Consider the following 24,947-nt stretch of genomic DNA (forward strand, 5'->3'; position numbering starts at 1 on the left):
TTTCCACCTGTTAGAGCCTTCCTATTTCAACTTCTGGCTTCTACAGTGAGAGACAGCCCATTTGCAAAGTCCATTTTGAGTCCTTCACAGAAATGAAACTTTCTCAGATTCTGTGAGGCTAGGTTAAACAATGAGAAAATGAGGAGCACAACATGTTTGTATTTGTGTGGTACTCTTCAGTACATGTTATGAGCTCACAGAAACGCAAGACACCAGAGACATTTCCCATTCCAGCTCTTCCTCAGACCCACGCTTTGGACAAACCACTGCCATCTCCTGGATTTGGGTTCTCTCCTCTGTGACGTGATAGCTGGACTGCTGCTCACAAAAGCTCATCTATACTACTGAGGAGCTAACATATCTGCCTTTCTTCAGCCTACCTGTGTGGGGCTGGAAAGCTCTCTGCTCTTACAGATTTGGCTTAACTTCAAGAAGAGTAGACATTCTTCTTGTGCCTTTTGATTACCGAGCCACATAAATCAAGTTCTTTTGAGGAGATACGTGGGGTTAGAGTGTTGAGAGACTCACATGCCAATTAAGTTCAGATCAGATATCTTAGTTACTCTCTTATGGCCATGACAAAATACCATGAGCAAGGCAACCAGGCTAAGAGCTTATATCCTCTCTGCAGGCAGAGAAGCTAACTGGGAATGTCATAGATTTTTGAAACTGCAAATCCAACCCCCAGCTACACATCTCCTCCAGCAAGCCACTCTCCTAGTCCTTCCCAAACAATTCTATTCCTGGAGACCAAGTATATAAACATGAGCCTATGGGAGCCATTCTTATTCAAACCACCACACCAGATGGCAGTCTATGGATTATTCTAGCTCCAAGATTCTAGAATTCCATAAAAGGCAACCTTTTAGATGAATATGCAGAAATCCCTATGTGATTCATCTGGCACTGTTTTAGTACTTTGTATGGTTGTGCATTAGCACACACCATTGTTGCTGTATGCTGACCTTAGGAGCTCTCTGTGTAGGATAGAATAGTCCTTGGGATTGTTTGCATTTCCCTTTTAACTGGTTTGGCCTCATTTATTTTCTAGAATTTGAACTTTTGGACTTTTTGAGCATTTTGATTCATGATCAACCTTGTTCTCTTGATACACATTTTAGAAGACAAATCTGACCTTGAAAACAGTGTGATGCAGAAGAAAATAAAAATCCCCAAACTTTCTCTCAGTCATGTAGAAGATGATGTGGAGGTTAAAGACTATGGGGAAGAAGATTTACAGCTTAGACACATCAAGGTAACAAAATCTTTGCTTTTCTTGAACATTCATTGGAGTGACTCCATATTTCCCAGGGCTAAAGAATTCCAGGCTGGCCTCCTTCCCTATATAAATGTCTCCTGATGTCATCAGCCATGACCTTTGTTTTGTGTTTTGGGGGCTTGGAGATGCTCAACAGCAATAACATTTTTCCTTATAGCCTAATTTTTAGAGACTCCTCATTTAGATTATACAACCAGGCACAGTCCCATTAGCAGTGCCATGACTGCTAGAGATTTAGAACAATGTGCTTTTCCCTGGCACACAACTCTAGAGAGGTCATAGCTGAATTACATGGGCATTAAGCAGCTGTTGGTCTTGGGTAGCAGTTTAGAGCTAGTCACTATCATATTGTCCCAAATTGCTGAGGGTGGACCCACTGGGACATGATGTTAGTAAAATTCACCCAGAGCATCTGTGGGATGCTGGGTTGGATGAAAATCTCTTCATGAGGTTGCATTTCCTTGTCATATGCTCCAGCTGGGCTCTCACTATTTGAAAACAAACAAATAAACAAACAAAAAACTGCTGGAAATATTGATCAGCGGTCTAGGTCTCTTCCCACTTATCTCATTCTGTGAGTATCCCAGAGAAAGGAAGAGGGAAGAGAAGAAAGGTACCTTCTGCTTTGTACTGTCATTTGGGACACAGGTCAAGAGCATCCCCCAAGGTGTAGTCCAAAAGACTATACCAAAAGTCAATCCACTGCATGGCATCCATCCTCTGGTGTGGCTCTGGCCCAGTGCCGGCCCCTGGAGTCATGGAGCATAGCCACACGTGTTCCTTGTTCCCAGGATTCTCACGTTATCATGATGCGAATAGATGTTAAAGATGATCATTATGTTTTAGCAGATATCAGGACTTTGCAGTGTTACTCAGTCTTAAGTCATGAGTTTACCTCAATTTTATTACCTTCAATTTTCTGAAACTGGAAGATTAAGTCAGACCTGGCTGGTTAAATTGTGCAGAATCTTATGTACTCTGGTTGTCTGTATCATGCCTCTGGGAGAGCTGGTGACCCTGCAACCCTAGGTCAAGACTCAGCCACCTCTGCAGTTCTGTTATTCCCAATAGGAGCTTTGTACACTTGAGCTGAACTTGCCTCAGACAGCTGAGCCCCCAGTCCCTGGGTAGTTGTGGATGATTGTCTCCTAGGTGAACTTTCCTTTCTCTGTCTTCTCTGACTGAGGAAGAGGTTGTCAGATGTGAGAGAAGGAACTCTTGCCTTGCACATGGGCTTTGATTCTGCTTTGCACTCCAGTATGTAACTCCCCATGTCTGGACCCTGGGAGTGGTTCCTTCCCTCTCTAGGGTTCTGCTTGCTTACCTGCAACATGAAGAAAACTGAAAACAACCCAGTGCTAGCTAGCATTCTTTGAAGCTTTCGGTTGAGTAAACATTTGTCAGGCTTCTGCCAACTGCCAGTCCTCAGTGAGTAGGCAGTAGAGAACCAGAGAAAACAAGACATATGTACTGCCCTAGATTAGAGTGGGTTTGGATTTTGACGTCCTTCCAAACTGAAGCAGTCTTAAAAAGGTTACAAGATAGAATTCCATGTATATCTATATTCGTGAGTGTGATTCCTTAGGAATGCCTTGGGCAGGCCAGATTGTTTTCCAGTTCTTTGAAAATCCACACCGGTCATCCCATAAGCAAATGACTGTCCAGGTACTACGGAGGCCAGGGAGGGCTGGGAAACTTAGAAAGGTGGTCCTGATGTGTGCATCTAAGAGGCCGAGTGCTAGATGGAAAAAGTGTTAGTGTGACAACCAGTGCCCTGTCTCTGCCACCAGCTGTTTGTGGCTTTTGCCAAGAGCTCTCTGGTCTTCTGGTTCCCCGTTGGCAAAGTGAAGGGCTTTGACTGTGTCTGTAACAGGTTTCTCCAAGCACTGATATTCTGTGGTTCTGTGATTCTAGGATTGTCTGGGGAAATATTGAGCCGCAGTCCAAGAAAGTCCCAGCTGCCCTTGCCTGAACTGATTCTCGTTGTCCTACACAGAGACCAGAGGGGCGGAAGCCTAGTGAAGCGGCTCACAAGAGTATCGAGGCAGTGGTGGCCCGGCTAGAGAGACAGAACGGCCTGAGCCTGGGCCACAGCACTTGTCCAGAAGAGGTCTTTGTGGAGGCCTCACCGGGCACAGAGGACATGGACAGTCTGGAGGATGCTGTCGTGCCCCGGGCTCTGTATGAGGAGCTGCTGCGAAACTATCAGCAACAACAAGAGGAGATGCGCCACCTCCAGCAGGAGCTGGAGCGGACTCGGAGGCAGCTCGTACAGCAGGCCAAGAAGCTCAAGGAGTACGGGGCCTTGGTGTCTGAAATGAAGGAGCTCCGAGACCTCAACAGGAGACTCCAAGATGTGCTACTCCTGCGGCTTGGCAGCGGTGAGTGCCCAGGCAGGCCACTTACCACTCCTCATGGTGGGAGGGGCACCTTCCTGCAGCTCCCCTTCCAGCAGGATAAAGGGGAGAAGCAGGCCAAGTGCCCTTGAGCTTAGGGGAGGACAGAGTCTTGGCTCAGCAGTTACCCCAAGGAAGAGTCACCCACTTTCCTCTCTGAATATGATAGGAAGCCAAGGATGAAACATTGGCCACACTGTGGTAAGAACACTGGGGAATATGGTTCAAAGAACCTGAGTGGATAGAATGCTTGCCCATTCAGCAAGAGGTAGCAGAGGGATTTAAAGGAGACCTCCAAAGAGAGCATAGGACAGTAAAGAAAACTGGACACACGCACTCACTCTGAGCCAGAAAGTGGCAAAGGAGGGATCCTGATAACATGGCATGAAGGTTGAGAGCCTGTATAGTTATTTGTAGGCGTATACGGAAGAGATATTAGGAAGGGCCTGGACATGAAAGGGGGCACTGGATCCAGGCACCTAAGGAATTCAAGGATAGCACTCATGAATCTGAGAAATGCCATGTTAAGAATGCTCCTGTGCATGTGGACGGCAGGTGATAAGAATGCTGAAAACCACCTTCTTGGCTAGCCCAGGCTTGTTTTAGTAAGAGTGAGAAGCATTAAAATGCTCTTCAGGACTGGGAGCTGTGTGGAGCTCAGCAGTCCTGCGCTTGTGGCTTGGGCAGCATGTGCAGAGTCCAGGGTTCAATCCCTGTTTGAAACAAAACAATCAAGAAAGCTTTTGTGCATTGGGGGAATGAGGAGATTAGTACAAAGATAAACAAAATTCCTTTGGTTTGCTCATAGGAGAAGCACCCTGGCCTTTAGGTTTTCTCATCTGAAGTGGTATCAAGGCTGAAATGAATGGATTCTAAAAGGCAAGAGACTGAGGAAACAGCAGACAGAAAACCTCCTGCAGAGTGTAAGACAGTATGAAAGGTGTGGCCAGTCAATACTGACTGAAAAGGTTGCTGTGCCACATGTTCACAGCCTCCAAGGCCTTTGCATCAGGGCACTTGGCTCAAAAGAGGGGGTAAACTAGAGACATGGGTCCCATCCCCAAAATTTAAATCAAATATGTCACCACAGAAGAAGGTCTCCATGTTTAGATACATTTTTATGTGCAGAGTCCTTTCTTAGACTCGTGTGGACAGGCATGCTCTCACAGTGCCCCCTTCCTATCTGCAGGTGCCTTTTGCTTCTTAACTGTGTCTTCATGGTGAAGTCTCAGTAGATCAGCCAGGGCCCTTCCTTTCTGTCCTAGACACAGAGGAGCAAGCAGGGTAGGCATCACCAGGGCGACAAACCTCCAGCTGGCACCACACCACGTCGCTGTAGCTAATGCCCTACAAGTGTTCCCGCTCTCAGCCCTGCCTTCATCTTGGCTTGGGTCCCAAATCAGAGTTGAAGTGGTTCACTATGACACTAAAAGTTAGGTGTGATATCAGATTCACAAGGTATTTATTACAATAAAACGTCAGTGAGAATCTGTAATTGGGAGAATCTGTGAAGGCAGTCTTGGTGCTATAGTGCAGGTGGACCCTGGGGACAAAACCCATCTTTCAGTGTTTCCTGATTTTCCAAGGAAGGGCTTTTGTGAACTTTAGATGGATGGGGAAGCATGCCAACTGCACAGTCTCCCCACACCACTTTCTCAGCTCCTGGGGAAATGATCTGTTTTGCATGGTCATGAACTGAGTTTGGACTACAGAAACCACCCTGACCTTGGGCAGTATGAAGCTGCATATATGTAGACCGGTACTTCTTTTCATCATAAAACACTTGACAGTCAAACCTAACCCTGACTATACTCAGTATCTGACCTTGCCAGGCTTTCTCACCTTGTAGGACTTAAATGTCATCATGATGCCCAGTGGCCCTCTCTTCTCTGCTGTGTCAATCTTGCTGTCACATGATATGGAATACAGCCACAAGTATGGATGAGGCTTTCTTTCGCCATAGCCACACACAGAGACCTGTACTCTCAGGGCAGTAGACTTCCTGGAAATCACACCCATCCTCCTCTATCTAGGGACATTTAAACTCCATTCGTTAACATGTGATAATTGATGCTAACACAAATCCACACAGTCCTTAACAATCAAAGGGTCTCTGGCAGGCCGGGATTCGAATTCCAACTCCCCTACATTCTAACTCTGTCTTTAAAAAGTTCTTTCATTTTGTTTGCTTTTCCTCCCTTTTTAACTTCTTTCCTCCTTTCCTGTTTGCCCCTTAGCAATACTTATTGGTCTCCTTCTGTGTCAGGCATTATGCCTAGTGGCAAATAACAGTCACATACATTTGGAACACACATGCACATGTACACACACATATTTGCATGTACATACACACATGCACGCACATACATTCATATTTACACATGCACACATATATGCATATACACATGCACATACAAGCATACACACAATACACACATATGCAACACAAATGCACATACTGACATGTGCACACACACATATGGTTACATGCCTTTAGAGAATCTCACAAGTATAGAGGGCTGTAGGACTGCAGATATAAGGTACAGCTTAGTCATCCAGCAAAACTCTGAGCCTCAGTATTCCGCTCCTTAAAGTGGGACTGATGTCAGCCCCCTTAGAGCTCTGGGACACGCAGTAGAGAGTATGGGATGCTGTTGGTGCTCAGGTACTGCAGTTACTCTTTTTCTACATCATTTGGAAGAGAAGCTAAGATACGGTCTGTTTTGGAGTTTAAAGCTGGCTCCCCCAATCAGAAATTGCCCCTGTCTTTGGCAGGTTTACCAACTTCTCTGCTTCTCTTTATGTTTGACATTAGGAAATAGAATGAGTTATAGATGTCTGCTTATTTCTTCATTCAACGCCCACTGAATACTTTCCTAGTATTCTACCTACTAGCGGAGATACAAAGAAAGTAAAAAACATTGTGAGGTGGGTAGAGGGTGGGGTTGGAGGTAAGTGTGTAAACATGCAATTAAAATGAAGAGTAACCAGGTGAGGGGGAGGGACCCACATTTTGAGCAGTCCTCCCCCTCCCCTGACTCTGGAAAAATAATTATTCTGTAAACACTAAGGAGAACCAAGGTAGAGAAGATCCAGAAAGGGAGAGATGATTGCTGGGCCTCGGTTCAACATGCCCTCCAGGGCTTGTGTTGGTTGGTATGGGCCCTGGCTGCTTCCTTGCTCTTGCAGGGCTCACCAGCCCTCCAACACTAGGGTCCCAGCTCAAGGACCTTTGTCCACATTGGGTTCTGGATCACTTAGACCATCATTTATACAGGTAATCAGAACCAGTAGATCAGGAGATCTGTTTTAAGAGGGTTTCTCCTTGCCTGAGAAAAATCACCACTGACCCCTCCGGGTAGTGTGGAGGTAGGTAGGCAATCTGGAAAGCAACAGCCTGACTTCCTGAGCCTCATGGCTCATGACAACTCCAGGTGTGGAGATCAGAGTCCTTGGGAGTTGTAATAGGGTAGCTCATAGAGGTGGGGGGCGGGGCACACTGAAGGGCCCAGGGGACGGCAGGATGGCGGCATCAGTGGTGTCAGAGGTGTGGCTGGGTGATTGATTCACTTTGTCATTGTATATTAACTCTCATTCTTCCATTCATTCTCTGGAAAGGGCAGCCGAGTCTGATGGGAAGGATTCTCTGTAGGGTGAATCCTGGGGCTCCATAAGAACTGACAGGAGATAGGAGGTTGTCCTCATTTCCCTAGTGAAGAAGTCGGACCACACTGGTCCTACGTGTCTCTCTAGAGCTCTACTCTTCAGCACTCTGATGTTTTTGTCCCCAACATGGGTGTGGCTTCACCATCCTTCATAAAGGACTGTCTGTTCCTTGTCTATGATCTTAGCCAGGAAAACAACCCTTTCTGACAAGACATATCCACACACTGCCCCCACCCCAAGGTCATTTATTTCAGTATTTGTTACAGTGTCAAGATGAAATAAGAAGGCACTGGTAGAGTCTGGCTGTATGTCCAGCACAGTCAGTGTTCAGTAAATGGCAGCCTCTAATCCCCTGTAGAGAATCAGTGCTGAGGATTCTAAAGAAAAGGGGTATTACTGCTTACAGGACACACTGATTTATGGGGACATTCATTCATTTATTTTTTTCTTCTTCAACAAATGTTTATTGAGATTCTGCTTTGTGCCAAGACAGGGATAGATGCTGGAAACCTAGAGATGAAGGAAACATACCTTCATGGAGAACATCGGCAACTAGTGGGTTAGTGTTTCAAAACGGGAGATGTCAGGGTTCAGAAAGACAAAGGAGACAAGATGGAGCAGAGCAGTTGGGATGCAGCAGGCACTGCTCTTAAACTTATTAATTACATCTTTATTGGTGTGTGTGTGTGTGTGTGTGTGTGTGTCTGTCTGTCTGTCTGTCTGCCTGGGCCTATGTGTGTGTCTGTGTTTGTATGTCTGTGTGTGTATCTGTGTGTGCAGTGGGACTCAGGGATAGAACCCAAGTTCATCGGGCTTGGTAACAAATACCTTTATCAGCTGAGCCATCTCACCCGCCCAAGTCCCTGCTCTCAATAGGTAGGAAAAGAAACGAAGTTTGGTAATTCATTTTGGTGTGAACCAACTTCTCTAAAGAGCTCCAAGGAATATGAAAAGGAATAGACGTGTCCTTGCCTTGAGGATGTTCACAATTCTCGGGGCCACAAACATGGATACAACCTGACACCAGGTAGAATAAAATTGGCTTTAATTGCAGAAGGGAGGCGGATAATGATTTCAGATTTTGTGTATATTTTGTCAAGGAATGTAGGAACAGATGATGAATTCTGACCAGAGGGAGAGATATTGAGAACAATAACAGTAATTTACATGTGATGGGCACTTTACAGCTTTCAAAGCACCTTGACATTTTTATCTCATTGGACTCTTCCTGTAGCCTTATTGCCAGCCCAGGTAAGGATTGTTATCTCCATTTGAAAGAGGAGCATGTGAAAGGAAGAGATAATGTCCCTGTTGGCTAGATCATAAGCGGGCTGAAAGGTCTGAAGGGGAGAGCTGTGCCGGCTGGCCTGCGTATCTGTCTTGGCTCTTCAGAGCTGGATTGCTAACACCGCTGTAACCCTCTGAGTTTATGCCTTGTGTTCTGTCCAAGGTCTGTTAAAATACCAGCTTTGATCTTTAAAATCCTTTGTGGTCTGAGCTGGCTTCTGTACGCCCAGGTCTCTGATGGTGCCTTGAAAAAGACAGCTAATGTCAGCCGGATGCTTCCTGCTGACTTCCCCTGTACTGGAGACAGCCTGGCCTTTGGCAAGAGATATTACTTAGGCTTGAATCTAACTTCTCATAATTTTTTACCTGTGTGACTTGAAGCAAAGGAGTTAACCCTTCTGAGTCTGTTTTCTCCTCTGAAATGGGAATTTTTAAGCCTACACTATATCAGGCAAAGAACCCACTTAGGGATTTAAAGTCTGCATGGGCCCTGGGGTCAGAAGTTTTAGGGTTTTGCGTTCTAGTTCATTTGTAATCACCTCCAGTTACTTTGAACAAGTTATTTCCTCAGTTTTACTTTCTTGTCTACAAAACAGAGTCACTGACCGCCCCAACCAATATGGCCAAGATGATTAAATGAACGATTGCAGTAAAGGTATCTGCCATTCCTAAGCATGGCATTGTTCCATAACTCCTACGTTGACCTGTAGGGTCATTCAGGGATGACACAAGACAGTGTGTACAAAGTACCTAGCACCTCCCAGCTATTCTTACGACAGAACACAGAGATTGCAGGGAACATGTTAATCTTTTATTAACCCTTCATACCTCCTGCAGATCTCTTCCTAGTCTAAGCTTTAGAGTACATCTTTAAATCTTTCAGTTGACAATGATGTGATCTGTGGTTTTAGAAATGTCCCCCTGTCTCGGTTTTCCTGAATGGAATTCTTCCTTCACTGATGGTTCCTCATCAGTCTCGGATTCCATCACCCATCTCAGAGACCATGAGTCCCCTCAGTTCCTTCAGACATCACCAGATGAGGTTGTCTCCTCTTCACTTGGGTTTTCCTCCTTGGGTCCCTTGCCTTGTCTTTAAGTCCTCAGCTCTCAGTCGGGCGGTAGTGGCGCACGCCTTTAATCCCAACACTTGGGAGGCAGAGGCAGGTGGATTTCTGAGTTTGAGGCCAGCCTGGTCTACAGAGTGAGTTCCAGAACAGCCAGGGCTACACAGAGAAACCCTGTCTCGGAACTCGGAAAAGAAAAACAAAAAACAAAACAAACAAACAAAAAAGTCCTCAGCTCTCACCAGTGAGCAGGGACACTGAAAATAATTGGATTTTGAGAGCAGGCTAAAGAAGCTGAGTAAGAGTCAGATTGTAAAGTAAAGCACTGGGGGTCACAGTTGCCCCCAGGGTTGGAGTGGACAGAACACTGTGTACCCGGTGCTGCCCAACTGGATGTCTCAGAAAGATCTGCCTGTGAGACTGGGATCATTTATCTGAATGACTGTGGCCATCTTTCATTCTGAAGGCCTTTTAAGTTTTTTCCTTTGTTGGCTCATCAAAATTACCCACAGTTAATACCAGATTATTTTCAAATGTGATCTCAAGGTACTTAAATAATTCTAGGTTCTCCTTATCTTTTCTCCCAGAACCCATTTTCCTGTGGATCAAGGGGAGGAGGCTGAGGAAAAGCTCCCCCTGTCCCTTTGATAGCTGTTATGCAGCTAAGCAATCTCAGGGCTCAGCCTTCAGTGTCACCCTGCCTTAGGTTACCACCTTAGCCTTAGGTAGTCTTACCTATGGGAAAACCCAGCAAGCTCCAAGAGATTAGGTGACTTGCCTGAGGTCACAGGCCCAGAACGAACCAACTTTCACAAGTAGGCCTATCATATTTTTCCATAATAAGATATTATTATTTCCATAATAAGATATTTTTCCAGGTGTTCTGATCAATCACCCAGCCCCTGGGCCTCTCTGGTGGCATCTCCTCCTCTACCTGCCTCTAAATACTGGAGCTTTAAGACACACCCTTGTGCAGGCTTCCTGCTTCATTTCTTCATAGGGTCTGTTTTACCAGATTATATGGCTTCAAGATTCCAACCAGAAACTTCCCACAGTTTTCATGGACATTGTGTTTTTAGGAAAAAGATAATTCATCCTTTCACTCTCATATTAATAGACAGAAAAACTGAAAGAAGGCGGAAGAAAGAGCATGGCTGTGCTATGTAGGATCTAAATGCATGTGGGGATTTCACCATCAGGAAGCTGTGGCAGGCAGATTTTTCAGCTCTCAGGGAAGGATGGATGGAATCATTTTGGCCACTAGAATTCACTGAGGCCCAAAAGCCACCAATGCTGTCCTTAGGAGCTCTCTGATGTGGGGAGTAGTTCTCACAGAGACCCCGAGCTCACCTAGTCAGTCCAGCCTTCCTGCAAGGTGTGAAGCCTTTTGCAGCCTTCTTCCAAGAGATCTCTGGGCCACTCATAGTAATGATTCTCACCCTGTAACTACTTTGGAGTTGAATAACAGATATCCTTTAGAGTTGAATAACATTTATCATGCATATCAGATATTTATATTAAGATTCATAACAGGAGAAAAATTATAGTTATGAAGTAGCAACAAAATAATTTTATGGCTAGGGGTCATCACAGCATGAGGAACTATATTAAAGGGCACAGCATTAGGAAGGTTGAGAACCACTGACCTGTATCCTGCCCCTAGACACAGAAAGCTCACTTCTGCCTTCCTGCTACACCCCTCCTGTCATTGAACTGCTGGGACTATAGGGAGAAGTGTTTGTGCAGGAAACATTTATTGGATACTTCTGTGTTCTAGGCCCTTTGCTGGGCATGAAAAATGAAATACTCTTAACAGCAAATTCGGTGTTTACTTTGCTCTTAGGCCTTTGATATTAGGGGAGGATAGAGAAGGGGCCTTTTTATACTTCTGGAGTAAGGGTGCTGTAGGTGGGTTTTGAAGGCCTCAGATTAAGGAAATTAGTTATATCCTATGCAATAGGAAACTCTGACTTACATGGAGAACTGAAAGAAAAGTTAACACTTCTCGAAAGGAAAATTAGTGGAAGAAGTACAGTCATGTGGTAAATTCTGCTCCCTAGGCCTCCTGGCCTCATGCTCACTGTTACACAGCACAAGATCCCTCTACTCTCCACACTGCTAGGGCCTACCTCAAACTCTCACCCCTACAGCTCATCTAATTCCAGGAGCAGAGGCTATCTCATAGTTGTTAGTGCTTGTGTGACTTCTTTGCATCGCACTGGCAGAACAAACTCAGGCTACCTTGGCATGTCTTGCCATGTTGATGCTATGTAGGCCAAATAGTTGGGTGTGAGTGGATGAAAGAGAAACAGATGGAAAAGTATACTTGCCATGGAGTGGAGTATAGGTTTAGAGTCCCAGAGGTTGAAATGCATGTGGTGACTCTCCCCCACACTCTCTCACAGCTGTAGAGTTCCTCAGAGATAGCCTGAAAGAATATTGGAAGGACGGAGGAGGTGAGGGTCCTGCAGAATTAGAGGACACAGAAAGCCTGTGAAACCTCTGGAAAGTGGTGTTAGATGAGGTGAGGGAAAAGGTTGAAGGAGCAAGGCTCAGAAGAGCCCTAGAACCCTGAACCTGAGCGGGCAGTACCTGTGTGGCTTCACTCCTCACTGTACCTCAGTCCTTTTCCAACGTGACTGAAAAGGGTCCTCATGCTAATGAAACATATTGTGGGCTTGGGTCTCCTTCCTCTTCCTCTTTTTCTGAAGGCCTCCATGCCTTCTCTCACCCCTATTTGTGCCCTGCTGCTCTCTGATTCACATTCTCTGAGAGCCTAGCCAACCTGGGAGGCCTCCATGGCCGCTGCTGGGATCTCACCCAGCCCAGGCCTCATGCCAGAATTACTTCTGCTTCAGCCCAGCACAGTCTGTGGCAGCCCTTCTTCCAGACCACATTCAGGAAGTGCAGACGCAAGGGGCCAAGGACCAAAGAGCTGTCACGTCACGTGCTGATGACATTCCTAGGCCACACTCAGCCCAGCTCTGCCTTCTGGGATCACTCGATCACTTGGGACATTTCCCTTCCCAAATACGTGTAGATTGTCAGACTGCCTCATTGTGGTCAGGCAGGGAGCCTGCATTTTGTCCCATTTGCCTTCACTGTATGAAGGCCCCACCGAGGGCCTTAACCAACCACCGCCTGCCCATCCTCCAAGCGTATGTCTGTTGTCCTGAGACAGTCCTAGTATTCTCCAGGTCCAGCATGGCTGCTTTTGCTTCTGTTCCAGAGTCCTCTTGACAGCTGTTCAGCAGTTGTGACAGTATGTATGTCACCTCTTTTTCCAGCTTCTTGATTTTGAGTCTTTGAAAGTCACATAGCTCATCCATGGCATTTATTAGGTATGTGATCAGTTCACTGAAAGAAAAGAGGCCAGATTGCCTCAGCCCTTGTAGAAACTAAGAAGGTTGATAGTCTCAGTAGTAGGTGGACATGGTCAAAGCCATCCTCCAAGGCATGGAAAGGTCTGCAAAGGCTAATCAGCCCACTCTGCCCTAAGCCACAGAGGTATCTGCCCTGCCTGGATCCTTCCTCTCCTCTTCCCAAGGCCCTCCCTTATTTCCTTGATTGTTTATGTCACTGTCCACATCCAGATTCTTTTCTAGAAAGCAGATTATCATTCTCTAAATCCGCAGTGCCCCACGTGACAGACATGCTTCGTCTGCTTTCAGGAGTTTTGACTTGATTTAATTTGCATGTTAGAAAACTAGACATGCACTTCAGACACATTATAGACATCCAGAAATAAGTATGATTTAATCCTTTTAAGAAGAAATCTAACTTGTCCAAACATGTACAAGATTTGGAGACACAGGTAACCTCTATATCTCCTTGAAATCACAATCAAGTAGCAACTTTTCAGAGTTAAAAGTAAGGCATTACAATTTCACCTCTTTGTTTTCCCAACAAGCAGACTGTTTTCCTCTGTGGCTCAGTCCTCATTTTACAGAGGGCTAGGACCGTGCCTTGTCCCCTACCTCCACTGTGCACTGTCACATCTGTGTATGACATTGTAGTGTTTCACTTGCAGAACCTCAAACTTCCAGACAGCTAAAGTATTTTCTGTTTGTTCTGGAATCTCAGTGTCTCTTACAGAGCTTGTGTGGTGAGGGGGGTTGTGTGTCTGCTTGTGTGATAACTGGGTTCATGAATGACTGAAGGAGGAGGGACTTCCTTTTGTGCCCTTGAAAGGGCTTTCTTTACTTGGCTGAGAAGTTTTTTTTCTTTTTTCTCCATGGAAGGTGTAGTTTCCCCAAAATAAACCTCAAGTGTGTGTCATTACCTGAATGCCAGCGGATCAAAAGGCCTTTCTTTTATCTTCCTACTCTTCCCACAAAATGAAAAAAGTTCCTTTGTTACCTAAAATATCTGCGCCAGAGCGCACAGTGTTGTCTCCCAGTGCAAGTGCTTATTATTGTGGCTAATTTGGTCACATGTGTTTGAGGCAGAACAATGCCTCAGAAATTTTAAAAAGCAAAACAGCAATCTGAAGCATTTGTTGTAATGAGATGTAAATTGCCAACATCGGGAGTGGAGCCGACTAAAATTTGCAATGAAGTGATCTCCCCCTCCCCAACATCTTAAATTAAAAGCACTAGAGGCCCTCCCTCCCTCTGCTCTCTAAGGAAACAACATAAGGCTTTTTGTTGTGGACGGTTTTGTTGGATTTTATCCTTTTCTTTCCTGATTCTGTAATACCAAACATGTCCCTTAGTGTCTGATTCATTTCGCCGTTCATCGGCCATGTTCTGAGCCTCTGTCCTGTGCCTGCCTTTGGTCCTCTGTCATTCAAGAGTCGCAGTGCCTTAGTCATCCCTTTTGTAACTAGGAAAGCTGAGTTCAGAGATGAAGTGACTTTCCTAAGATCTTTTATCTTGGAGTCACACCCACGTGTGTACGCTAACACCCTTTTTCCCTGCCTCCCTCACTCAGGCTGTGGCCTTGATTGGTACTTTCTGTATGGACAGTGTTTCAGAGCGAGGAGGCTGCTGCAGAGGACTGTCACCAGTGTTGAATGACTGACTCAGGCTGGTAGGAAATGCTTTTCCTTGAGAATCAGTAGCTTCCATGTTTGACAGAGCTCTGCTAGTCCCTGGAGAGATGAATCTGGGCATAGGAAAGGGGGTACAAGTGGTTACAAAGCCTCCTTTTGTACAGGCTCTTGTGCTAAGTATGAGGAGCAAAAACAGACCAATGGGGAACATTGGCCCCGGGCACCGACTCACTAAGTCATGGGTTAGCGGAGTCAAAAATGAACATAAAGTAGATGTGCAGGGTTAGACAGTGGGTGCTAATTTACTGAGTACTGACTCCGCCAGAATCTGAGGTAGTCACTCTCTCTTCATAAATATATATGAATATATATACAGATATATATATGTCTGTCTCCATATATATATACACATATATACATATAAATGTATATATGTCTCCAAATGTATACATAAGTATACACGTGTGTGTATATATATACATGTGCGTGTATGCATAGATAGATAGATGGATATTATATATATATATATGTATATATATAATATCTCCATTTGTGTGTGTCTGTGTATCTATGTGTGGTGTAGATATATATGATTTACTCGTTTAGTTTTTAATCTGTCAGGTTGTCATTCTTCCTTTATGTGAGGTTAGGTCAAAGTTTGTAAATTAAGTTTTGAGATAAGAATTTGATGAGGTACCCAGTGGTTTCTGACATAGAGAGACAGTTCCATCCCTGCCTCTGCTCAGCTTCACAGCCTAGCTGAGGCACCAGATGCATCTATGGAGTGGGGATGGTGTCAAGAAGGGTACAGAGGAGGGTGGGACACTTCAACTGAAGTCACAGACCTCCTATAGTACGTTCAAACCCAGGTTCAAATCCAAGCAGCCAGGAGGTGAGAACTGCCTCTCTTTGGAGGATCATGGACTTATGGAAGAAGTGTCAACTGAGAATAGGCCCTGTGTCACCATTGGGGTTTGGACAATTGAACGTAAAGGACAATAGAAGCAGAGCCGCTGAGGCCAAAGAGATGGTGTCCATGTGGAGGGGAGGGATGCCACTTAACTAGAAATCAGTCTCAGGAGAGTGGACTGACAGGACATGAAGCCAGAGAGAGGACACACAACTCCTGTTCTTCTAGTCTCTGCCAGTGTGAATACAAAGTCATTTGTTTATAATTAAAGCCCCCACCCTCGCCCCAGCTTTCCATTCTGAGTAGCTGCTTCTGACATTAAACTAGACATTTAACATTAAACTAGTCCTGATTTCTACTTCTTGGACTGCACAAGAGGTTACAGACATTCCTTCCTACAAACACCCTACTTAGCATTGGAGGCTTCAGAATCTTTGCCCATAGAGGCCTACCCCTTTCCAGTCATCTGTGTCCTCTCTTGTCATAGACAATTTACTAAGAGCCTTCCATGTGCCAGGAACTCCAGGCTGTGTAGGTTCAGTGTGAGTAAAACTGTGCTCTTGGAGAACATCACAGTGTAATAGTAAAAACAAGTAGGGGTAGCTGGCTGTACACACAGTTGACAAGTTGTAACACAGAGACTACTACCTAGAAGCAAGGCATCAGAGAGAAGCTTACCTGAGTGGGAACCAGAGAGGCAGAAAGGCAGTCTTTAACATTCGTTTAAGGGCACAGAGGCCTGGGACAACATGACATACAAAGGAGCAATCTGAATTCTAGACATAAAGATAGGCTGGGCTTTCATGGACTGTTGTGAGGGAGGTAAGCAAGGAGGAACCGGGTGACAGTCATGTAGAAGTTATCTTTGGCAGCCATTGAGCCATTGTAGTTCTTGTTTGAGACAAGGTCTTAGGTGGTCCAGGCTGGTCTGCAACTTGCTATCCAGATGAGACTAACTCTGAATACCTGATCCTCTCAAGCATGAGTACTGGGATTAGAGTCATAAGCCTTTGCCTAACAGTCTTTTCTCTTAGAAGGAAAAGGAGGTTTCATAAACTTTATAAAGAGGATCTAAGAGCTGTGGATGCAATGGCTTTCTGAGCCATTTCTCTTTTCTACTACTGAACATCAGAGCAGGACCTCAGCCTGTCTTTATGGGAATGTAGAATAATTACATTTTCTAGAACTAAGGAAATATTTTACTTATTCATATGTTGAAAATTCACACCTGCAGAGGGGAAACTTTAGCATGTGCTTGCTTTGAAGACTTTGGATGCAGTCTTTGTTATGATCCTTTCTTCTTTCGCAAACATTTAGAGAACACCCACCAGGTTTTATACATAAGGGGAAAAATAAAGAGCTTGGCCTGAACCTTGTCTAGGGAACACATAGGAAATGCTATCAGAAAGATAAGGATGTCATCTGTCCTTCACTCAACCAACTTCTTCATCTGCTGCTCATTCACTTGTAGTCACAAACCTATAACACAGTGGAGCCAGGGGTGGGGCTCAGTCTGTATCAAGATGCTGTATCTTCTTTCATCTGTGCCATTCTGACTGCTATCCATTTTGTGGTCAGCTTTGTGCAAAGCTCATGCCTAAATCATTGGAGACTACAGAAAGTCTCTCTGTTGGTCAGCAAGTGCTAGCTGCCAGCAACTCAGAGATGATACTCTTAATCTGGAAAGCCCTGTCATGAGGACTTCTACTAACAAGCTCACCGAGACATGGCCTCCATCAGCCAAAGACATCAGCACAGAGTTGGAAGGATTTAGTAAATAAAGAGCTTTGTTCCCAGTTGTCCACATGGCCAGGATAAGAAGACACTCTCTAGTTTCATCACATACTTAAGCTCAACACACAGCAATGCTTTGATTTTTAGTTAAGACCAGGATGTGAAACTATAGACTTTTGAAGTTGTTCTCACAGACAAGTTAATCGAGTCATTGGCCTTATTTACCCATTTTCTCTGTTCCTTGGTAATCAAGACACAATAGATGATTAAAAAGAAAAAAAAATACTCTGTCATTTTAAAAGCTAGTAGGGAAAAAACGGCACCCTAGAAACAAGACAGCAACCATTTCCCCAGCTTCCCTTCACTATTTAAATCTCACATAATTTGTGTTGATTGCATTAAAATAAAAAGTGAGTGATCGCTGTATCAGGCAATCAGTAGCTTGCTCTGTGTTGTGTTTTAATGTCTTGGTTGGAACGCCCTTGCTCAGACCCTAGATCTCACGGAAGTGGGGGTCCTTTTCATCCCTCCCCACAGCTTTTCTCATCTCTCTTGGTCCATACGGCCCTCTCTCTCCATCATAAGCTCCAGAGAGGAGTTTGTTGGCAAGCCCACAATTTGCATATGCTAGTTAACTGCCATCCTTTTTCCAGCAGTCTGAAGAGACCCTAGTTTCTGTGCAGGAGTCTTCTGCCATTCTGCATAAACACTGACATCCTAGAAGATCGATGTCCCTTAATCATCCGCAATGACTAAAGCCTAGTTCATTCTTGCCCTCCCATCCCACCTTGTGACATTCATGCCTCATAGTGCATTGGAGTCTGGGTTTAAGTGTAGCAAAACAAACAAACAAAAAAAAAAAACCAAAAATAAGCTAGCTTTTTTTTTTCTAGTGCCACTATATGCTGATTGATGCATAGCTAAGAATATTTGCCTTTTATTTTCCTTGGAGTTCTAGACAGATCTCTTTTCTTAACTGCCTAGGTCCTGCCATTGACTTGGAAAAAGTAAAGTCAGAATGTCTCGAGCCCGAGCCGGAGTTACGGAGCACTTTCAGTGAGGAAGCAAATACGTCGTCCTATTACCCCGCTCCTGCGCCTGTCATGGACAAGTATATCCTAGACAATGGCAAGGTAGTGTTTTCAGCTCAATATCCATTCCCCCAGGTGCTTGCTAGTCAAAGGAAAGGTGGAAAGCACAGTGAGGAGCCTCTGAACCCCATGTGGCTAGCCAGGCAGCCTCCCAGCTCCTCGCCCCGGTGACTGTGGGATTTATTGCATAGTAGCATAGGTTTCCTGGGACGTCCCCTTGTTCCTCTTTAACAAAATGTTGAGTCAAAATAACTGAAACGGACCTAGCCTTTTAAAATAGCTTATTTTTGAGAAAAATATTTTAAAAGAAAAATTCATTTGATAGTTTGATATTCTTCCTCACTCACTTCCTATGAAATCAGGTACCTAGAGTGCATAAGGTTAACTCAAAGTGAATTACCCATTTATAGATAGCAACTCAGTATATGCTCATTCACCATTTACCAAGTAGATGTTCCCAGCTCTGGGCTCTGTCCTGGGAATAGAGGGGTAAATGAGCCATCTCCTTGTCCCCAACTCACTGACCTCTAACTCCAGGGACACACATCACTCCTCATTTTCTCTCATGACTCCTGAAAACAGATCATGAATAAACACATTAGCCCTGGTGGTAAGGAAAAGTCTGTCAGAGCCCTTTGTCCAGGAAGCGTCCAGCTTTAGTGTTACTCTCTGCCACTACCACACACATTGCAGACTTGCCTGTCCTTGGCATCGGAGTCATCTGGGTGGGCTTGTTCATCTTGCCTCACGCTCTGGGTGGTCTCTCCCATCACCCCCTAGTGAAAAGGAAAGGTTCTTTGACTTGATTTGTTTAGATACATCCCACAACTGTCTGGCCTGAACCTAAGAAAATATTGTCTAGGTGAGGAAAAAAAACGTGTCTCTCTCCAGGGCTCTCTTGGATGCGCTGCTGTACCCTGCATCTGTCACTGACTTGATGAGGAGGCACGGCATAGGCCTTGTCTTCATTCACTCAGCCGGCTTTCCCAGTATACTTTGCAGAAGAGAGGAGGCTAGACACCTGAGCCTTCGCTCAGCACAGCTCTACTTCTGTACTTCCTGTGTGACCTCAGGCCTTCCTGGGCCTTCCTGGGCCTCTGAGTCCTTATCTGTAAGAAGCAGACTGAATGGGTGCTTTCCATAGGCCGCTTGGGAGGAGAAGTGTGTATCTAAGTTTGGTAAACCTCCCAGATTGAAGCTAGCATGGCAGAACCGTTCTGGGTCTCTTGAATTTCTTTTAGTCAGGACCACATTGTGGAGTGATTGAAGAATTTTTCATAAGTAGCTTCCAAGAGAAATCTGTTTCTCTTGTGCTTTGAAGGCTCCCAGGCAGCTTCTGAGCTCTGCTACAAAGGTAGCATTCTTTCCCAAGAAAATAGGTCTCAGAAAGCGTGTTTAATTTTAAACGCACACATTAAGCCAAGCCTCTCTCACTGTCTCCCAGTCAGTGCTCTCTCCTCCCCCAGCTTCTCTTTGAGACTGATTTGTAGTGAGGGAAGGACTGCGACAGGGAGAAAGGAAGCAGACCCTGGGGATGCACGCGGCTCCTCAGGGCGGAGGTGTGGCTGGCTAATCCTAATCACTGCCCTTATTGTTCCTGGCTCTGCAGTCTCACCTGACCCTTCCTTCTCCTGTGTGAGCAGAAGACCCAATCTCTGCAAGGCCTGAGACACTGGAATCTGATCCATTTGCTACTAGAAATGAGTTTTATACCATAAAATACTTCACAAAGTAGTCCTTGAAGTCCATCCTACCAGATGTCATATTTTCATAACCTCCCTGATAAGGGAAGCTAACACTTTGATCAAATGTTACCACGGTTTGCATGAATGGGGCTTGCTGCCACATAGATCACTTTCTGATAAAGTCCATTGGTTATCTAAGATGTTTTTTATTTAAAAAACAAAAACAAAAAAATATATAATCTCATTGAATTATACAACTGCAGAGACCATCAAACAGTCTAACTTACACCTACGCACTAAGTAACAATTCTTGAAATTGTACCCAGAGCAGGACAGCATCTACTCCATGTGACAGGTTAAAGGCACATGGCAACTGAAAGCCAGATTCCCCTAGTTCCTAGGCCAGGGCTGAGTCGGCCTTGCTGTGGCCCTGGGAACTCCACCTTAGGCTTTGTAGCCATGAATGTGCTGAGAGCAGCAAGCCTCATCTTTGCTCAGCATGGACCTGTGACGATTTTCCTGAGGCCAAAGAACTGTTTCTGTCTGTTCTATGGCACTGGCATTGAAGTCATGTGGATGCCAGAAACTATTTTGTTCTTTTAAGAACTGCTCATCAAAGGTGAAACCAAAGCCATGAAGCTATATTAAATATGCCTATATGTTTAATATTGCTTTGAGTTTAGGCTGGTCTTGATCACTCTGCAGGAGGCAGAAGGGGGAGAGCCTTGACCTCTCCTCACTGGGATGTGCTGGGACAGGTTGGACTACGTCAGGAAGTAAATGACTGTAGGTTAGCTGGTGCTTTACAAGGGCCGTAACAACCCTGTAGCAGTAAGCAACATCTCCTGGACCATGGCCTGTGTGTGGCAAGCTGTGTAGCTTAAGACTATGTGAATCCATCATCCTAAGGACATCCCTTTCTTCCCTGACAGGAGAAATGGAAGGGCAGGGAAGCTGATGTGAAAAGGAGGGGTGAGGACGTAGCAGCCTCTAGCTGTAAGTTCTCACATCCAGTTCAGTTCATCTCACTTAGAGCCTGATTACCCCTCTGTGAGAGGGAGGATGATCTGTGTGGTTGAGAAGCGCGAAGCTCAGAGAAGTCTAGTGACTGGCCCGTGTTAGGGCTGACAGAAGAGACAGGGTCCACACCCAAGGCTGACAGCTCAGAGCCCATCCTCCTCCTGTTCAGAGCCTTTATAGAGGAGTGGACTTGGTGTTTTAGTGATTGAATGGAGCCAGGCTGAGAAGGTCAGCTCTAATGTGAGAAGAGCTAGGAAGCCATTCAGAATTCCAAAAGGTTGCCTTGGCATGAAACAGAGTCGGACACTGCCGAGCTGCCGAGGTCATCTAGTCAAAGGAGGCAAGCGGGTGCCAGTGATTACAGGGTGAGCTAGGCGGGATGGAGGGGCCACTGGGAGGAAAGCCAGTCAGACAGGCTTTATCCAGATTCCATCTGCCCATAGAATACTGTACCGGGAACTAGCACAGGAGGTGGCCTGCAGGTGCAGAAGACTCAAAAGGAAACATAATAACCGAGGATTGCTGTGTTAGGTGTGCACTTTTCAACCACACCAGCGCCAGCACCCCCACTTCCACCCCCTCGACACTCAGGCTGCATTAGGGCAGGCCAGGGCAGCATGAACTAGGCTGCACAGATTTGGGGCTGAATTTTGATTTTTCAATTAGCTGATTGTATGTCTTAGGGAAAATAATTTAATCCCCCAAATTTGTGTGTAAAATGATAACAGCAGTTTCCTCCTGCCCCTAACCCTTAGGAGTATTAAGGAACAGGAACTGGAAAGTGTGGCTCCTTTTTCCCTTCTTGAACGCTGGCTTACATGGCTTCATCCCCCAGAGTAATAAATGCAGCCAGGTGCCATAGTGCATGGTCCCCGCAGTCAAGAGGCTGATGCAGGGGAAGTGCTGCATGTGCCTTCATTTCTTCTTTCAGAATGTAGTCTAGAGCAAAGTCCCTTGTCTCCCTCCCATCCCAGGAAGCTTGTGTGGCTGGCTGTGCTATCAAGGGAGGGGCCCGGGTCCATCGGAGATCATGCACTCGGCATGCCTGTTCACCTGGCACAGACTGCCCACCCACAGTTCAGAAGTGAACAGAGCAGAAGGCCAAATTTGCCCTTGGCCTCTGGCTGCTAAGCCAGTCCTGGGCAGCACATCTCACCCCAGGGCTGCTTATCCCTCTGAGCAGAACAAACTGATTTGCGGTCCTGAAGTGCTCAGCACAGAGAGGCCAGGTGGGTGTGGTTATCTGGCCTCCCTCAGTGGGCTGAGTTATCTCTTGAGCAAAGAAGGTGAAGCTAGATGTAGCGTGTAGAACATTTTCCTAGCAATGAAGTAGCTGGCTGCCTGGTTGTTTTGTTCTCATGGTTAGAAAACCTCAATAATTGATGAAGCAAGTATTACTGACCCGCCTGGCTGCCCTTCTCTGTATCCCCCTTTCTTCCCAAGCCAATCTGTGGCAGAAGGATCTTTAATCATTTTTTTAGCTTGAGTTCTTGAGTTCTTACATTCTGCTATCAATTTGTGTGTGTATACATGCACGACCTCTCAGACCGAGGCCTTCTCCAAGAAGTCTCCTGACCATGCCTTAGTGATGATCAGCAGGTCTTTATAAAAAACAAGAGCCTTTGTCAGAGCCTTCTTACAACCCCTTGGAAAGGTCAGCTCATTAGCATGCTCCTCCCCTCCATCTCTCAGAAGCCATTTCTACCTTCTCCAAGGGCAGCAGAAACTCAACCTGAATGGTAATATCAAAGTCAAAACTTTTTTTTTTAATGATGAATATAAGTATTATTTTGAAAGTTGTCAAATAGCCAAAAAACAGAGACAAACTTTAAAGCTGTAACCCATTGCTAAACATTCTGGAAGCAAAGAGGGTAGCATGATTTGTTGGCTCTCACCATCACCCTTACTGTGTCTCTAGGGAGCTCAAAATTGTATTCTGGTATGTGTGCTACCAAAATCAAACCAGATATTGTGGTCGTATTTGATTTCTTAAAATTCTAGGTGTTCTGAGCCAGAAGGATGAACTTTGAGATGGAATCCAAGTCTCCCACTTCGTAGCTAAGGAAGCTGCAGTTTGAGCTAGAGAAGCGCTCACACAGTTACACTCCTGCTGGCTGCAGAGCCAGCAGCTGCTCTGCTCCTGCCAGCTGGCAGGGGTCTCATAACTTAGCTCTAAATTGAAATTATCTAGGGAGTTAAACTATCATGATGTCTAGGCCACACCCAGACCAAATACATCAGAGTCCTGGGGAGGAGGCCTAGGCACCAGTAGTCATTACAGCTGTGTGAGTCCTCCATGCAGCCTCCACCACGGGAGCAAGAGGTGTGCCTCAGAATCTGCAGGTAGAATAGTAGCTGAACTTTCTATAGTTTAACACATATAAACACATGTGTCCTGAGTATAGGTCAGGCTCAGAGCAGCCATCTAATAACACGAGTACAGTTTAGAAGCCCAGCTCTGCCACTCAAAAATTGAGTGACTTCATCTAACAGAACTTAGTTTTCCCATCAGAAATGACAGTGTTATCACAGTACCTTCTGTTTAAGACAGTGAAGTCAGCGCTTTAGAATAAGGCCTGGTGCATCCCAGGGATTCTGCGAGTGAGGCTGTTGTTGCATCTGTGGCATGAATCCCTTACACTGAAGAAGCGGTGCTTTAAAGGACAAAAGTGACTTCCAGCTGCCTTCCTGTCGGACTAAACAGGTGTGGTGTTCTTACCTCTTTCAGGTCCATCTGGGAAGCGGGATTTGGGTTGACGAGGAGAAATGGCACCAGCTACAAGTTACCCAAGGAGATTCTAAGTACACGAAGAACTTGGCAGTCATGATCTGGGGAACAGATGTTCTGAAAAACAGAAGTGTCACAGGAGTCGCCACAAAAAAAAAGAAGGATGCAATCCCAAAGCCACCCCTCTCTCCTCACAAGCTAAGCATCGTCAGAGGTAGCTTACCCAGTGGGAACACAATGCTGGACAGCCTGTCCTTTGCATTGCCAGAAATGTATTTTGCAGGATTCAATTTGGTGAATGCTTACTGAAGCCCCTGTGTGCCAGCCCCTGAGTGTGACATAGGAACACAGAGGCAGACATCATGAGCTGTCACTAGAGATCTCACACTGGACAGGGCAAATGACTGTTGACAGCAGCCCAAATATGACTCGAGGGTGTAGCATTCAAAAGGGTTGTGCTGGGTCCCAGGGAGAAGGGCTGCTGAACGGAGCCTTTGATGCTCACCAGATGCAGAGATGGGGTGAGTGAGGAGGAGAGATGCTTCAGGAGGCAGGAGCATCGTGAACAGAGGAGTGCACCTGGGAAAGGAATGTGTCTCAGAGTGATAGAGGTCGAGTCTGGGGAAACTTCTTACTAGCCGTGTCTAGAGCAGTCAATAAGATGGGGAGCTATTGATGAAGCTTCCTTTCTGGTGTTAGAGAAGGCAGGAAAAAAATCAGGGAGTCATTTGTCCTACAAAGATATGGCTATACCCATACTCCTTACCCATCTTCCCTCTCCTCGCTCCTTCCTCTCCTCACGTCTCTGTTCCCATGTTCCTTCCTTCATTCCCTTTCCGTTTTTCCTTCCTCCTTCTTAACTTCATATTCTTTTCTTTCTCAAGCCACACTCCCCTTGCTAGACTCTACCCTGGAGGTCGAGAACACTGGGGACAAGATACTGCATTTACAGGGAACTCAGTCTCATGATGAAAATATCAAAACAATAGTAGTATGTAGTCAGTGCACAGTAAGGAGTGTAGTATGCAGAGCAGAATGAAAGTAGTAACTGCTGGTCATTGGTCATTCCGAGTACTCATTATATATATCCCGTT

General features: G+C 45.5%; 2 protein-coding genes across 3 annotated transcripts in view; both read left to right on the forward strand.

The window, feature by feature from the left end:
• The window catches only part of Agbl4 (AGBL carboxypeptidase 4), a 1,251,089-nt gene that overhangs the window by 1,020,788 nt on the left and 205,354 nt on the right, over positions 1-24,947 (forward strand). The gene's annotated exons all lie outside the window — the stretch shown is intronic.
• Bend5 (BEN domain containing 5) overlaps positions 1-24,947 on the forward strand; it is a 45,266-nt gene that overhangs the window by 14,091 nt on the left and 6,228 nt on the right. Inside the window, exons 2-5 of one of the 2 annotated variants that reach the window (XM_052177003.1) lie at positions 1,122-1,255; positions 3,276-3,660; positions 18,314-18,462; positions 23,854-24,067. In XM_052177003.1, the coding sequence (XP_052032963.1) occupies positions 1,122-1,255; positions 3,276-3,660; positions 18,314-18,462; positions 23,854-24,067 (882 nt within the window). Of the gene's footprint in view, positions 1-1,121; positions 1,256-3,193; positions 3,661-18,313; positions 18,463-23,853; positions 24,068-24,947 lie in introns of those variants that run through there. The other variant, XM_052177004.1, reaches the window with a different exon arrangement.

Source organism: Apodemus sylvaticus, chromosome 3, assembly GCF_947179515.1.
Source record: "Apodemus sylvaticus chromosome 3, mApoSyl1.1, whole genome shotgun sequence".
NCBI classification, from domain to species: domain Eukaryota; kingdom Metazoa; phylum Chordata; class Mammalia; order Rodentia; family Muridae; genus Apodemus; species Apodemus sylvaticus.